We start from the raw sequence: 15028 nt of genomic DNA, 5'->3' as shown, positions 1-15028 counted from the left end.
CTTATTTTACATGTCATATCAAGCTTTCAAAACTCAATTCCACACACAATTCAAAACTCAATTCAACACTCTATTCAAAAACCATAACCAAACAAATTTTCTACACTCAAATCATAATTTCAAAACTCATAAATTCAAAATACAACTCTATTTTCAAATCATATTTAGAAAACTTTACCAAACGCAACCTCTGTGTCTCTATCTTTTATCTAGGAATCCACATATAACATTTTGATTTGACATTTTGTGTAACAAATTAAATTTTTTTTTATATTGTATCATTGGAACAAAATTACTAAAATTAAATATTTAAATTTTTTATAACAACAACTCTTTATCTATCTAACCATTGGAGATCCTGTTAGTAGTGAAAAAACATTTTTATTAATGCTAAAGAATTTATAGAGCTCATTCATTTTTTCTCAAAATTTTCACTAAAATAAATAAATAAATAATTACTGTAATAATAATATCTTCTCACAAATTAAGAGATTGTTTGATTAGAATTTAAAAAAATATATATTTTTAATATTTTTTAAATCATATTATTTCCTTATTTTTTTACAAATTTTTTTTATAAAAAATTAATAAATTTATTAATCTAGGACATGCCGAACAACTCTAAACCAACGATACAGCCTCTCATCCCTCGCACTGTCAAAAACACGATCCAACGGCTTACATCCATTTAAGCATTCTATATATCACTCACTCTCGTAAAACCCTCACCCGATTGAAACCTTTCTAGGGTTTAGACTTGCACTCTCTGCACAGAGAGAGAGAGAGAGAGAGAGAGAGAGGGAGGGAGGCAAACAAAGCTTACGGAACCTAGCGGAAAAGGTAAATCTCCAAGCCCTATCCATAGATTTTACCACCAATCGTTCGTTCCGATTGCTCTATCTGTACATGCTCATATATGTATGTATATTATATATGTGTGTGTGTGTAATGCAAGTAAAGATGTGTTTTTTACTATGGCTGGTCATGCTTGCTTCCATTTTTCATAGTTTGATTGGACTGTGTTTTTAGGGATCAATTGAGATATGTGTTTGTGGTTTTTTTTTTTTTGATTGATTTGGGTGTTTGTTGACGATTGGTGTCGATAAGTACTGTTTTGTGGTTGAGACATACAAATATGAGGTTAGGTGCTGACCTAACCAGATGAGTGTGTGAATCAGGGCATAGAAAAGAGTGAGAAGTGGGAAGTTTAATCCTAATTGTTCTGTGTTGCTGCCCTTTTTGAAGCATGTTTCATCTTTTTCTTAGAAAAAAGAAGAAGAAGGGGAAATTAGGAAAAAAAGCCTTCCATGAGTTTTTAATTTTGTCAATTTGAACCATAATGTTTTTATTTATTTTCAATCTAAACCATTAGACAACTTTTGTTAAGTAAAATAAACGGAAAAAGTTTATTTTAGTCATTAAGTTCAATCTAGTTGTTCATAGAATGTCTAAAATACCCTTTTTCATTGAGTTTAATGAATAAAATATAAATTTTCCGTCTATTTTACTTGAGGAAAATAGTCAGATAGTTTAGATTGAAGACAAATCAAAATTTAAGATTTAAATTGATAAAATTTAAAACTTATTGTTTATTTTGTTACAAGGGTCAACCCCTCCCCCCCCCAAAAAAAAAAAATCATAAATGCAGGAAATTAAATGTTAGTTGAAAAGAATAAAATCAATTCTGAATGCAAAAAATTATAGAAATCAAGCTTAAAAAAATGGGAGCTGGACTTGGGGAAAACTAATGAACAGTTCATGTGTGTCTTATTGTTTACTGTTAGAATGATGTTTTTTACCATATATGTACATTTGCTTCGTGCAACAAGAACCAAATTAAATGCCAAGAAACAATTGAACCCTTGTATTGGTTCCCAGTAATTTGCATAGAAATAGATGTTAGCATCCTAATTTCTGTGTGATTCTATTTAACACGTGTTTGGGAACCTTAAACTTTTACCGTTGCTTACCAATGGTAGAAAGTGTATATCAGGTTGTCAAATGTGGGTTGAGTTTGAGGGTTGCCTATTAAGATGGAGGTTTGGTTTGTTCTACCCCTCGTAGCACCTCTGATTGAAAAGGCCAACACTGGTAATGTGGTAAATAGGAAGCTCTCTTCGTATGTTTTTGAACGGGAGTTAAAATTTGCATTTTCATGTGACATCCTCTTGAAGTTCATTTGCTTTTTGATACATCTTGTTGTACAACTTCTTAAGGTTTAAATTTATGGCTGATATATTGGATGTGTGGGATGGATAAAATTTTTGAATTGCTTTGTGTATGAACTCTTTTATATGTATGACATTATATATCATTGAATTTCATGGCTTGGAATTTGTATAATGATGATTGTTAAAATGTAATTTCAATGGTATACTAATAGCTGAAAGTTTGTATTTCCACATGTGGATTTGACATATGGATGATTTTATGGATCTGTGTAATCTCTAATTTTTAGTTTAACTCGGACTTTAAAAGCAATGTGAACATTTCCACGTGGATTCTTCAAACCTTTTTCTTGTGTACATGTGATTCTTCTCTGCATGTGTGTGTGTGTGAGATTTTTTGGTGAAATTTGCTTTTTTACTATCTTCTTGTGTTAACCCATACAGATTCTTATAGTTGGTCTCTCCACCTTGATGCCAGGGCATGCATCAAGTGGAGTGATTAACCAAGCAAATAGCGAATAATTTAAGTGTTGAATGTTTGTTTTGGTCCTAATTTGTGGAAGAGATTCACATTCATTCCAATATGTCATGTGCTCTTTCTCCCTTGGAGATTTTATCTTCCATAGTCAACTACTTGAGATTTTGTAGTCTGTTATCTTGGTGGAACATATATCGTTGAGAAGTGTGATACAGCGGGAACTTAATTTTTGTACTCTGTTTTAGGTTGCAGCTATGGCTTTCTTTAGTAAAGCTGGGAATGTACTCAAGCAGACAGTGAACAAGCGCATCAATTCAGAAATTTTTGGGTCGAACCCTTCCATCTTCCAAATGATACGATGCATGTCATCTTCGAAACTCTTTGTTGGAGGTGTATCCAGTTCTTTAACAATTAAGACCCCATTTTTTTGTAGTGAGTGCTAATATTAGTTTGTTCGATTTGCAGGAATTGCATATAGTGCAGATGACACAAGTTTGAGAGAAGCTTTCAACAAGTATGGAGAGGTCGTTGAAGGTATGTATATCAATTTAGCACATGACATTGTAAATGTAAGCCCAAGGGTCCTTAATGCTGATATGAATTTTTTGTTTTTTTTTGTGTTTAGTTTGCTGAACTGTTTTGATATTCTTTATTACAATTTGTAGTGTCATTGCATTAAAGATTCAACTTGAAATAAAGTTGTTGAGCAATGATGTTTGTGGCCACATGCTTGTGTCTGTGCGGTATTTTTAGTTTGATAAAACCTGAAATAAGGACTTTAAATTCCGTACGCCAATCACATCATATTGTCTTATCAATTTTCCTGATGACTGTATAGTATTATTGTTCTTCCTTCCAGGGACTTGCAAGTATAATTGTTTAGTTTGTGCATGTGCAGCCATGCATGCAGCTCCCTGCTTTTTTGTGGCAATTTTATTTTTCTTAACTTTCATTGCTTAAGCTAAATCATTATTGCTTATGCTACTCCCTTCAAGCATAGACACATCCTTGAAGTCCATTTATGCGGGACAACTTATAGTAAAATTTGTATTCGAAGGCTATATTATGATGGAAAGTAGTGGGCTTATAGATTAAAACTAGGGCAATAAGATTGTGGTTTGTAAAATAATGGATTCCAAATAATTCATATTTTGATAATGCGTGTACAAAAATCCCTAAAAATAAATATTTCCAGCAAGCATGATTTTTAAAATTTATATAATGACTTAACTAACCCTATAACTAATGTCTTGTGATTGTGTTTTTCCCCTCCTTTTTGTACCTGCATTATCCATGCTTGATATGGACTGCAGTCCAGAGTGGAAAATATTCTCTCTGTTGGAAGAATTGGGGGTTGAAATGTGTGTTTGAGCAAGTCTGCTTTAGTTTATGAGAAGTTGAAAGACTTTTTAATTAACGTTGACCTGCTTGATATTTCCTGCAGCAAGAGTCATTGTAGATCGTGAAACTGGTAGATCCAGAGGGTTTGGCTTTGTTACTTACACTAGTGGCGAGGAGGCTTCTGCTGCTATCCAGGCCTTGGATGGACAGGTACTGATTACTTGTGAGTGAGTCTTTTCTGTCTTCCTGGAATAGTTGAAGGTTAGTGATGGTCTGGTCATTGAATTGTTGTTAATGATGCGTAATGATTTTTGGGGTTATAAGTTTAGTATCACATCACATCTCTTATAAATTATTAATAGTGAATGTTAGGCCGAGATTTTTTTGGATCTGGACACTCTCAAAAGTATGTTATAATATAATATAATTGCCATAAAGGGAATTTAAGAAACTTAAGTTGTCTTTGGATCAAGAAGCTTATTGGCCCCGTTTGGTGTAGCTGTTAAAACAGCTTATAGATTATAGCTTAACAGATTATAGATTATGACTTTAATCAGAAGTTGTTAATCTGTTTGGTGTAGCTGTTAGATTATAGATTTAAGTTGCTGAGTAGTGTTTGTTAAATAAGCTGTGACATAACTTTTCAATTAATTTTTATTTTTTGTTTGTCTACATTTCTCATAAAAAATAATAATAATAATCTATAGTCCATGTGAGTCTTTTTCTATTTTTAAAAAAATAAAAAATAAAAAAATTTAAGAGTATAATCATAAATTAACATGTCCACAGCAGAAGCTGATAATCAGAAGCAAGGGGTGAGCAGCTTCTCAGAATCAACTTTTTTGAGTTAAAATAAGCTGTTAGAATCAGAAGCTGTTTGAAATAAGTTTAACCAAACAGTCCAAAATAACTTTTTCAAAGCTAAAAGCCATAAGTTGGCTCTGAAAAGCTGAAACAAACGCCCCCATTATCTAGTACAGCTACCCTTGGATAAACATTCAATAGTATAAAATGAATTAAGATTTTCCCTCCTTGTACACTTTGATACAAAAATGATGTTGAAAAAACCATCATAGTGGCTTCTCAAAAGAAAAGAAAAACCATCATTGCAGTTGTTTTGTTTTACATTTAGAAGTACATCTACTATAGCTCTTTGTATGTGGATTGGTTTACCCTTTTTAGAATAATCTTGACTTGTAACATTGTTTGACAGTGATTCTTTTGAGTTTTGAATGTTTATGCCAGGAACTTCATGGCCGTAGAGTAAGGGTGAACTTCGCAAATGATAGACCACCACGAAGTGGAGGCTTTGGTGGTGGGGGCTACGGTGGTGGCGGCTATGGAGGAGGTGGTGGCGGTTATGGCGGCGGCGGCGGCGGTTATGGTGGTGGCGGTTATGGCGGTGGTGATAGCTATGGAGGAGGGGGTAGTTATGGGAACTATGGAAGTGGAGGTGGGTATGGTGGCAACAATTATGGAAGTGGAGGCAGCAATTTTGCCCAAGGTGGCACTTATGCAGGTGGAACTGGAACTGACAGTGGGAGCAGTGGCAATTATAGCAGCCAGAGTTTGGGTGTTGCTGGAGGTGGTGGCGGCAGTGATAACTATGTTAGCGGTGTTGGCAGTGATGGTGGAGTGAATAGCAATTTCGGAAGTAGTGGATTTGAGGGAAGGGATCAATTTGGTAGCAATGAGAGCAACAACATGGCTGATGCTTCTGAGGATTTGGACGAAGACGATCCCATAGAGGGGAACTATGGGAATGATGATGAGCCTGATGACTATGCCAACAAAAGGGCCTGAAAAGACTAGCTTGAAAAACTCACAATCATTGAGTATACTACCAAGTCTTGTTAATTGCCTTTACCCCTCCCTCTCTCTCTCTCTCTCTCTCTCTCTCTCTCTCAATGTGAACTGCTACTTATTTTGTCAATGTTGGATTCAAGTTTGTAAACTCCTGTGCTACAGTTTTAACTTACTATAAAATTTTCTATTGAGAACTGTTACCCATGGCGGTTCAGGTAAAGGTCTTAAATATCTTTTTTTTGCTTTTTTTTGTCGAATGAAGCATGTTTTGCATAGTGGCCTATTAAGCAGGCTGTGATTCTCAGTCTTGCCAAATTACAGAATGTGTTATTTTGATGTTATTTTTTTAACTGAAACTTTGCTATTGATTAATAGGTTTCCCAATGATAACAATCTTCTTGATCATTGGTGTTTTCTTTCCCAAATTGCTCTTCTTCTTCGTCTCTATCTCTTATTTTTTTTATTATTTTTTTGGTTGGTGTGTGTGTGTGTGTGTGTGTTGGGTGGAAGGAACCAAGTACTGGTGCTCTAGAGAATGGTCTCATACTTAACTCTGATTTTAAAGAATTTTGTGGATGGAGAAGTAACAGGCTTCATAACTTCTGCTTGGCTTTGAATTGTATCTTTAAGCTGCCCAAAGAACGAAGTACTTTCTTTGCAGCGGGAGGTGATTTTTGAAGGAGTTTACAGGCAATAGGGGACCGTGGTGGTGTTTGGTGATTAGCTGTGGTTAAAAAAAGTGAAATTAATTTTTTTTGTGATTATAAAAATTTTGTAAAGGGCAAACTATGCTAGTAGGTTTTACATTTTACTAGTGTCATTTTAGTTTTTACACTTTCAACAGGCTTAATTTTGTATTAATTTGATTCAATTGATAATGTTAGGCTTAATTTTGTATTAATTTGATTCAATTGATAATGTTAGTTAGAGTTTTCGCAAAAAAACAATCACTTAGTTGAGATTAATTAATTGAGTTGAATAAATTTCGTTTTGCATTTTTCATAATATATATATATATATATTAATAGTTGTAACTAATTGGATTAAATTAAGATAAAATTATAAATTTAGAGTAAAAATTAAGCCAGTTGAAATTACAGTGCTAAAATATAAAGACTATTGATGTAATTTGCCTTTTTACTATGAAAAATGAAAATAGATACTAAATGAGTATTTATTTACAATTTTTAAAATTATGCACGTAAACAAAATAAAAAATAAAAACATTACCAAATGGCACCATCAAAGTAGAAAGCAACACAAAAGAAACCGACTCAGATTTACAGAACATAAGCAACCAATATATTAATTATCTGATTATTTTTGCTTACATATTCCTTCGATATGAAGGAAGAAAAATAATGATATTGTAAAGATGGAAGAATACAACTACAAACTGCAGCAAACAAAATAAAACCAAACTCTAAGCCTCGTAGGGTTGGCTACATGAATTCTGCTCTATCAAAGGCTATATGCTCAGTTAAAAGGCAGCAAACAAAACAATAATAAAATAAAAATGACAACATAAATGATGCAAAATTGCAGCCTATTCCAAAGAATTTATCAGATTGCTGAAATTGAAAACCAGCCAATCAGCTTTTGCTGCAACAGCCTCTCGAAGTTGAACTCCACCGTAGCAAATAAACAAGTCAGCACCTCCTGGCTTACGAGCCTACATAGAAAAAGAAAAATTTCATCAATAGAAACTTCTTACTCAAATATAAAGCCAATCTAACGATCGAAATGCCACCCTTGAAAAAAAAAAAAGATGCTACAAAAATGCTACTTGATTAGATTCCGGCACAAATATGCCAACAGTCAAAAAAAGTTTTAGATAGGCATTTGTAAGTTTGTTCCTCGTTACTCTACGGTGCGGCTTGGTAAGAATGAATTAAAATTGGAGAACTGAATTTTTTAAATTTGATGAATTTAATTGAGTTGTTTGATATGTTAAAAAGATGGAGTTTAAAATTTCATTAATTTTTTTAATGTTTGTGGTGGTAATGGTCCTGGTAGCCATGCAGTGGTAGCGGTGGTGGTGGTTGTGTGAGGTAGGATAAAGTTGCTGAATATGGTGGTAGTAGTGGTAGTGGAGTGATGGCAGCAGTTGTATGGTGATGGTGATGGTGATGGTGATGGTGATGGTGGTAGCAGTGGTGACATAATGGTAGAGCTAAGAGGGGTGGAAGTGGTGGAGTGACAGTCGTGGTGGTGGTAGCAATGGTGACAATGATGAAAGAGGTAAAGAGGTGGTGGCGGCGATGGTGGTGGTAGTGAAGTAACAGTGGTGGTGGTGACAATAGGTTTGATTGTGTCGCGAAGGTATTAGCCACTGACCATACTTTCGTAAAAGCACCATTGGTGTGACAGTGGTGATGGGAACATTAGTGGTGTTTGTGTCGGTGGTGATATGGTGGGGTAGCTGTGGTGACAATGGAATGGAGGGGTGGTGATGATATTGGTAGTAGTGGAGCGACAGTGGTGCTGACAATAATGGTGATGGCAGTGATGAATGTACACTTTAGCAATGGCATAATCATGACAAATTAAAAATTGAGAACTCAGTTTGGGAAGTGGCCTTTTTAATGTCTTTTTGACTAAAATATAAAATAATGTCTAATTAGTACACATTAATGTGTGTTTGGGAGATGAAAGATTGAATACACACCTAACCTTTGGCATAATGCACAAAGTGGTGATCCCAAGACTTTTTTGACTAAAATATGGGGCAAAAAAAGCATATATGTTTAGGAAAGATTTTTTTTGGCTTTTTACGGAAAAATGTGCAAAAAATAGTGTAAATGAAAAGGAATCTTTGACTTTTTTTAAGAATTGAAAACTAGGAAGCACGAATACGGGATACAAATACGGTAATACAACAAAATCTAAAAAAATAAGATACGGATATGGTAGTGATACGTAAAAAATATATTATTATAATTTTTAATAATGTCGTATGCATAAAATAAAACAACAAACAAGAGTCCAAATACCAAACATGTAATGTACCAAGTTTACCTCAAGATCAGTTGCACCATCCCCAATCATGACTAATGCCTTGTATCCATGAACCTGCAAAATCAAATAAGATCTAGAATCAATATTCTTCATATACCGACACATGTAATGGAAGGCCATGATACCAACCTTCCTTATCTGTTGAACTGCAGTGGCTTTCCCTCCGCTCCTTGAAGTAGGCTCATTTGTATCAAACCCCAAAAACTCCCCAGAATTTTCAAACAGTAGTTGATTGGCAAAAATATTTTCTGGTGGAATATCAAGGATCGATGCAACAGGCTTCAAAAGAATTAACTTGGTTAGTAATATTGAAACAACTGGAAATGTAATATATACCTCCAACTCAAATACAAACACATATGTACAAGGATTCCAAGAAATGCTAAACACATCACTTGGCTGCTGCTAGGAGAGGTGTTACTTGAAGTCCCCTTATTTAAAAATAAAAAATTTAAAAACATAAATACCAAACAGTTCATTGATTCCCATAAAAATGACATTCTTTTCTTTTTATTTGAAAAGGGAGAAAGCATTGCAAATATAATATAAGCATAGTCTGATTAAATTATTAATACATCTCCTTGACTGCATAAAAGTACTCATTGACATGAACTTGAACTAACATCTCAGTCAATTCCACACATTAAAATCAACCGCTTGTTAGTTGCATTTGTTTTTCTGGGCAACCACAAAATCTAATCTTGGTTGAGCACATCAAATGCTGTCTTATAAGAAGCTGCTGAGTGCAAAGATCACATGTATGAGAATGTGCATGAATAAAATCCATGGCATATATGGTGCAGCAGCGTTTGGTCATCTTAGTAAAATCTAACAAATGAATATAATGTAGCATCTCATAATTTTATAAATTAATACTATTTACAAATTTACAATTATAATGCTCTGCATATCTAAGCCCAAGATAGACACCTGAGTCCTGAAAAATTATCTGTTAAGCTTTTGTGTTTCAAGATTGAATAGAGCTAATGCAAGCTAGTTCCTCCATGCTCATTATGGACAAAACTAAAAGTTTCTTCTGCTGAATGCTTAAGAAAAAAAATGATAAGCCAGAAGTAACCACTCGGTGGTTCAGCAACATACATTGATCATTTGACGAAAGCCTCCAGAGACCAGATAAACAGCGGTACCTTTAGCCTTGAGCTTCTTGACCAACTCATCTATGCCAGGAGAAATCCTACACATCAGAGAATAAGAATGGGAAGCCATATCCAAAACTATAGATACACTTCAATTTCTCATCAATCTTTTAGACATCCAAATATTGTGCTAAATTTGGCCAATGTTTATTGTTTTACACTTTGATGTCTTACAACATTTCAGTTATTACTGCAGTTCTTTTTTTAAGAATATAAATCACATGTTTTATGCTTATTACTCACTGGAACAAACAAAAGAAAATACTGTAGACATGATTTGGGTACATAATTAACAAAGAAACAAATTTAAGAGGGGGGGGGGGGGGGGGGAGGGATTAAGTACAAGCCTTTATTTGAAAACAGTGCAACCACCCACCACCACCTCCTCAAATCCACGCTTCATAGCTATAATGGTATGATATATGTATGAATAAATACAAACACACATAAATGCATATATATATACGTACGCACATCCTAGTAATGTTACAAAGACTTAACTAAACCAATTGAGGGGGTTGATACCAAACTTCAAGAGAATTAAAATTTGAATATGCCACCATGATGAACCTAAACGTTAGCTAATGTAATTACTGACTCAATCAAAAAATGCAGACAAGATATGGTAATTTAGTGGGCAAAAAGTACTTGACTAGTCTAAAAATAAAAACTTCTGATATGGCACAAAATAACCAGGTCAGATAAAAAATCTCACAATTTTGAGCCATCTACAAGTCTAGTAGAGTTCATATCTCCTTTTCTAACTATCCCATTCTTGCTAAAGGTTTTGGCATGTTGGAATACCACGTAACATATTCATATTTTTGCAAATGCTACTAGCAGTATTACAAATTAAACAATTGGAGGAAAAGGATATATATAAATTTGTTTAAAAACCATTGTAAGGGGAAGGTCTAACTGAGAAATAGATTATCTACAAAGGCGAAGTGAGGATTTGATTTTAGGGGAGGCCAAGAACAATGATTCAATTGAAAAGTCTCGTACAAAAGTATAAGTAGCAAATAAAAATAAACATTATTATATATAAAACAAAAAAATTAAATGATAAGGAAAATTCATCAAAAAAAGTTATTTTATGAATTCATGAACATTCATAATAAGTTTACAAAGCACATGTCAAAACTTTCCTAAAAAACTATATGCATCAAAGCATGAATGGTTAAATTTTACTACATCATATAAAAACCTTTGTAAAATCAAGGGGGTCCAAGGAAAATGTCCATTGATTATAATGTAAAAGAGTAGGTCCTATGTACTATACTATGTATGGCTGTTTCAAAAATCAGGGTATCTTTGCCCCTGATTGTCTGGTCAATGTAAAGAAAAACAAATATAGATTTCAAATTAAACAGATAGCCTACGATAAATAAGTGCATTTTGTAGTGGTGTGTTTTCAATTTTTCATTGAAGTTAAATGTGTGTGTTGTGTTTTTTACACATCATCTCATGTAAGTTCCTTGTTTCAAATTGAATAAAACTACTTATTTTTCATTGATTTTATCTAAATTAAAGAAGTTTACAATTAGAAAGGTTAATCCCAAACCATTAGAAGACATATTTGTGTTTAAAGCTACATTAAACATCATGGCCTGATTAGCCTCTTGGGATACAGGGGATGGTTCTTAAGCAAACAAAGCAAAGCAAGAAATAGTTTAGAATCAAATAGAGACCTCATACCTTGGGGGATGCTGGGCAAGGAAATCTTGGACTTGGGAGAGGGAAGGATTAAATAGGGATAGCCTAGCAGCTAATGCCTCCTCAAAAGGAACAGAGCCACCCATTGCCCTGCAGAGAAACCAGATTTAAAAATCATATGAACTACAACATTACAAAAATTAATAAATCATTATTGAATGGCAAGGACATCAAACCTTGCTGTCCATTCTGCAACAGCCTTTCCAGCCCCACAAAATTCAGCAAGTTCATCAATGCCCTCATCCAGGCAAACTGTGCTATCCACATCAAAGCAGACCGCATCTGCCTTTTGCCACACCTCAAGAATCTCTACAAATTTAAGAAAGCATTCATCAAGTACAGCACCATAAGTTTGAAGCATCAATAACCAGAACGTAAGATCAAGTATTCAACAACTTAATCTATTACTCATTCTGCCAATCTTTTATTTGATAGCAATACATCAAACTTTTTCACAATAGAAATAAGAATTTGGTACACTGGCTAGAATATTCAACTCAGTTCAATACAAAAACCAACCTATTTTTTCAAATCCTGTTCAAGGAATGGAACATATCAGCTATATGTAGAAAACAAAAGAACAATTAATTGCATTCTTGAATATGACCTTTTGATGGTAATGTGTTGTCAAGGCGGCTGGCTGCTGAGCTTTCCAAGGGCTGAACTGAAGCAGCTACAGAATTCAATGATTTGGGATGCTTCATCATCCCAATTGGAGTTAGAAGAACTCTTTTCACTAGCCGCGGTGTATAAGTTGGAATAAAAGGAGACTGATGCCTTCTACAATAAGCACGAACTGGGTTGATTCGTGCAATGATCAACCCTTCCATCTAATTATCTGCCACCAACAAATTCAACATGCATTTTAACAATTGCAATCCTATTAATCACTTTTGGTAATCACTAATGTCAATCATCTGAAGATTTCAACCCCTTTACTACCTTGGAAGTTGGAACAACACATAACCACAACAAATGACTGATAATAAATCACATAAGCAACAGTACAAGGATTAAGCCACAATTGGGTACTGCATTACGAGTGTGTGGAGTCCATCTTCTTTTACCACATGATGTGGCACACACACACATTAGTGGGATATTAATGACAACAATAGACTCCACATGAATGTCATTAATATCTAAGGGCATCTCCAACCCTAGACTCAAACCTATATCAAATTTAAATAGGTGAAAATCACTCCAAAACATCTCCTTTCCTTGAAAAACTTATATCAAATTAAGTTTTACCCTTTACCCAAATCAAGGGAGAGTCAAATGTTTACTCAATTTTTACAAGACCATTTTGCAACTTTCAAATTTTCAACTTCGGCATTACTAAAGCTTTTACTCAAATTGATGCTTAAATCTGAGTTTGTTCATTAGAGTTCTTCGTATTAAATAAAGCCTTTACACGATTTTTTAAAAACTAATTTGGCTAAGGACTGGAGATAAAATGTGGTAACAAGATGGTCATTCTAGCATTATTGATGTCTAATATTCAGCCAAGAGCACAAATGTCAAATTTACAAAAATAAAAAAATATCAAACATTATTCTATGAAACATCATAGATACATACATAATTACAAATACACATATAAATGAGTGGCAATTCAGCCAACAGCACAAATGTCAAATTAAAAGAAAAGGCACAAATGTCAAATTAAAAGAAAAAAAAAAAATTTATTCTATGAAACACCATAGATACATGCATAATTACACATACAAACACAAAGCTTTAACCTTGGCGTGATTCAACAATGTAATTGAACGAAGATTTGAGGATGCCCGAAATGGTCCAAATCTATATAAATTTTGAAATTTTTTGGGAATGAATTGGAGATTTGCAGAGATTGGTGAGATCTAGGAGAGAGAAAGATCAACGAGGAAAGAGAAGACCTGGCTATGGCAGCGCAAAGACGACGAGATGGGTAGTTGGTTGTAGAAGTGTCCTCTCCCTCTGTGTGTGTATACATAGATAGGTGGTCTGTGCGAATGGGGTTGGTGAAGGACAAAGACGAGTGAATTTTTCTGGTACAAATGCAACCAAAAAACAAAAAAAAAAAAACAATTGAAGAAAATGTTTAAAACACCCACAAAATAATATTCTCGCCATTGTATGCGATATTATGCCCTAGTTTAGCATGGCTATTAGATTAAAATAATAATAAAAAATAAAATAAGTTAAATTAATAAAATAAAATATCATATTTAAATTATAATTATTTTATTTTATTTTTTATAAAAGTTAAAAAATTTAACCAAAATGAAACTTTTTAACCACAGGATAAAAAACTTAAAAAGTCAAAAAACTCATTCACTTTTCAAACGAAACCTATATGTGTCAAACTTCTGATTTGTTACTCATCTAATTTCACTCCTTTGTCCTATATTGCGCCCTGGGGGTGATAATGTAAACCGTCCATATTTTAAATTTCACAATGAAGATTGTTTGTGCAAAAAATCAACTTCAGCGAATATCAATGAATACATAAGTAAATCACTTTTTGATTTATATAATGAAATGTTTAAATTTAAATTCACAATTACTGTTCATTTTAAAAAACAATATCAATTTATTTATATATTTAGTAATATCCGATGAAAATAATTTTTTTCAAAACTCATCTAAATTGTTAGGATTACGAGGTGAACAGTTTTGATTATCAATGTGAGCTTAGAATGAAATCAAAAAAATAAAGTATGGAAGGGAGCTATTCCTATTATTGTGGGTAGTTTCTTGGATGTGAAAGTGTAGGTCTCTAACATAATTTAAAAAAAATGTTTTCTGATCAATAATTGAGAAAAATAAAATAAATTGGAAATATGAAAGTTAATTGTAAATCAGTTTTTTTTTTTTCTCTTTTTCTTTTTTTTTTTCTTCTCCCCATTGATGTGCAGTTGATTTTTAAAATTTTAATTTATCTGAGAATTTATTAATAAATTAAAAGAACTTTAAGAAGAAAAAAAAAATTATAAAAACTTTAAGAATCTAAAATAATTGCATCTTACATGAAAATATTAAAAAAAAAAAGGGAGAAAATATATTTTAAAAAATTCAGGATTTGATTCTTATAACAAAATTGACAAAATTAAAAATTCAAGATTTGATGATTTCTTAATTTGTTAAAAAAGAAAAAGAAAAATATAACTCTCTTAATTTGATGAACATTTGATAAAAGAATTAAAATTAATTTTTGAATATTTTTTTATGAAATTTAAATTTAATAAAAGAAAAGATGAAAATTTGATTCTCTTAATCTTTCGTTGCATTATTAGTTTTTAAATTTACACCAAATGATTCCCAAGTCAAAGTGCACAGATAATTGTAGCATAGAATTA

At 33.0% G+C, this 15028-nt stretch overlaps 2 protein-coding genes across 4 annotated transcripts; one reads left to right on the top strand and one right to left on the bottom strand.

Moving 5' to 3' along the window:
* The first annotated feature begins 628 nt into the window (after window positions 1–628).
* LOC114323060 (uncharacterized) lies at window positions 629–6013 on the top strand. Its single transcript, XM_028270517.2, has 5 exons — window positions 629–840; window positions 2892–3036; window positions 3112–3180; window positions 4091–4197; window positions 5233–6013. The coding sequence occupies exons 2-5, from the start codon at window positions 2901–2903 to the stop codon at window positions 5788–5790; spliced, it is 870 nt and encodes a 289-aa protein (XP_028126318.2). The 5' UTR covers window positions 629–840; window positions 2892–2900; the 3' UTR covers window positions 5791–6013.
* A 1059-nt stretch (window positions 6014–7072) lies between these two features.
* LOC114323061 (phosphoserine phosphatase, chloroplastic) lies at window positions 7073–13821 on the bottom strand. Of its 3 annotated transcripts, none has more exons than XM_028270518.2 (8): window positions 13586–13821; window positions 12292–12522; window positions 11861–11993; window positions 11667–11774; window positions 9913–10006; window positions 8941–9090; window positions 8812–8865; window positions 7073–7465 (listed from the first exon to the last, which is right to left on the bottom strand). In XM_028270518.2, the coding sequence occupies exons 2-8, from the start codon at window positions 12512–12514 to the stop codon at window positions 7340–7342; spliced, it is 888 nt and encodes a 295-aa protein (XP_028126319.1). In that variant the 5' UTR covers window positions 12515–12522; window positions 13586–13821; the 3' UTR covers window positions 7073–7339. The 3 variants fall into 3 exon arrangements, with proteins under 3 accessions (XP_028126319.1, XP_028126321.1, XP_028126320.1); XM_028270520.2 differs by having other exon boundaries at window positions 13413–13817; XM_028270519.2 differs by having other exon boundaries at window positions 13430–13807.
* Window positions 13822–15028: the final 1207 nt, after the last annotated feature.

The sequence above is a fragment of the Camellia sinensis genome, chromosome 15 (genome assembly GCF_055761805.1).
Source record: "Camellia sinensis isolate YWXY chromosome 15, ASM5576180v1, whole genome shotgun sequence".
NCBI classification, from domain to species: Eukaryota; Viridiplantae; Streptophyta; class Magnoliopsida; order Ericales; family Theaceae; genus Camellia; species Camellia sinensis.
The sequence above is the reverse complement of the archived record's forward strand: the minus strand, read 5'-3'. Positions and strand labels throughout refer to the sequence as shown.

Coding starts and splice junctions, on each gene's coding strand:
- LOC114323061 (XM_028270518.2), bottom strand. CDS start 12,514: ATGGAAGGGTTGATCATTGCACGAATCAACCCAGTTCGTGCTTATTGT. Junction 11,994..12,291: donor CAACACATTACCATCAAAAG/GTCATATTCAAG, acceptor TTAAATTTGTAG/AGATTCTTGAGGTGTGGCAA. Junction 7,466..8,811: donor ATGGTGCAACTGATCTTGAG/GTAAACTTGGTA, acceptor TTTTCTATGTAG/GCTCGTAAGCCAGGAGGTGC.
- LOC114323060 (XM_028270517.2), top strand. CDS start 2,901: ATGGCTTTCTTTAGTAAAGCTGGGAATGTACTCAAGCAGACAGTGAAC. Junction 3,181..4,090: donor GTATGGAGAGGTCGTTGAAG/GTATGTATATCA, acceptor TATTTCCTGCAG/CAAGAGTCATTGTAGATCGT. Junction 4,198..5,232: donor TCCAGGCCTTGGATGGACAG/GTACTGATTACT, acceptor TGTTTATGCCAG/GAACTTCATGGCCGTAGAGT.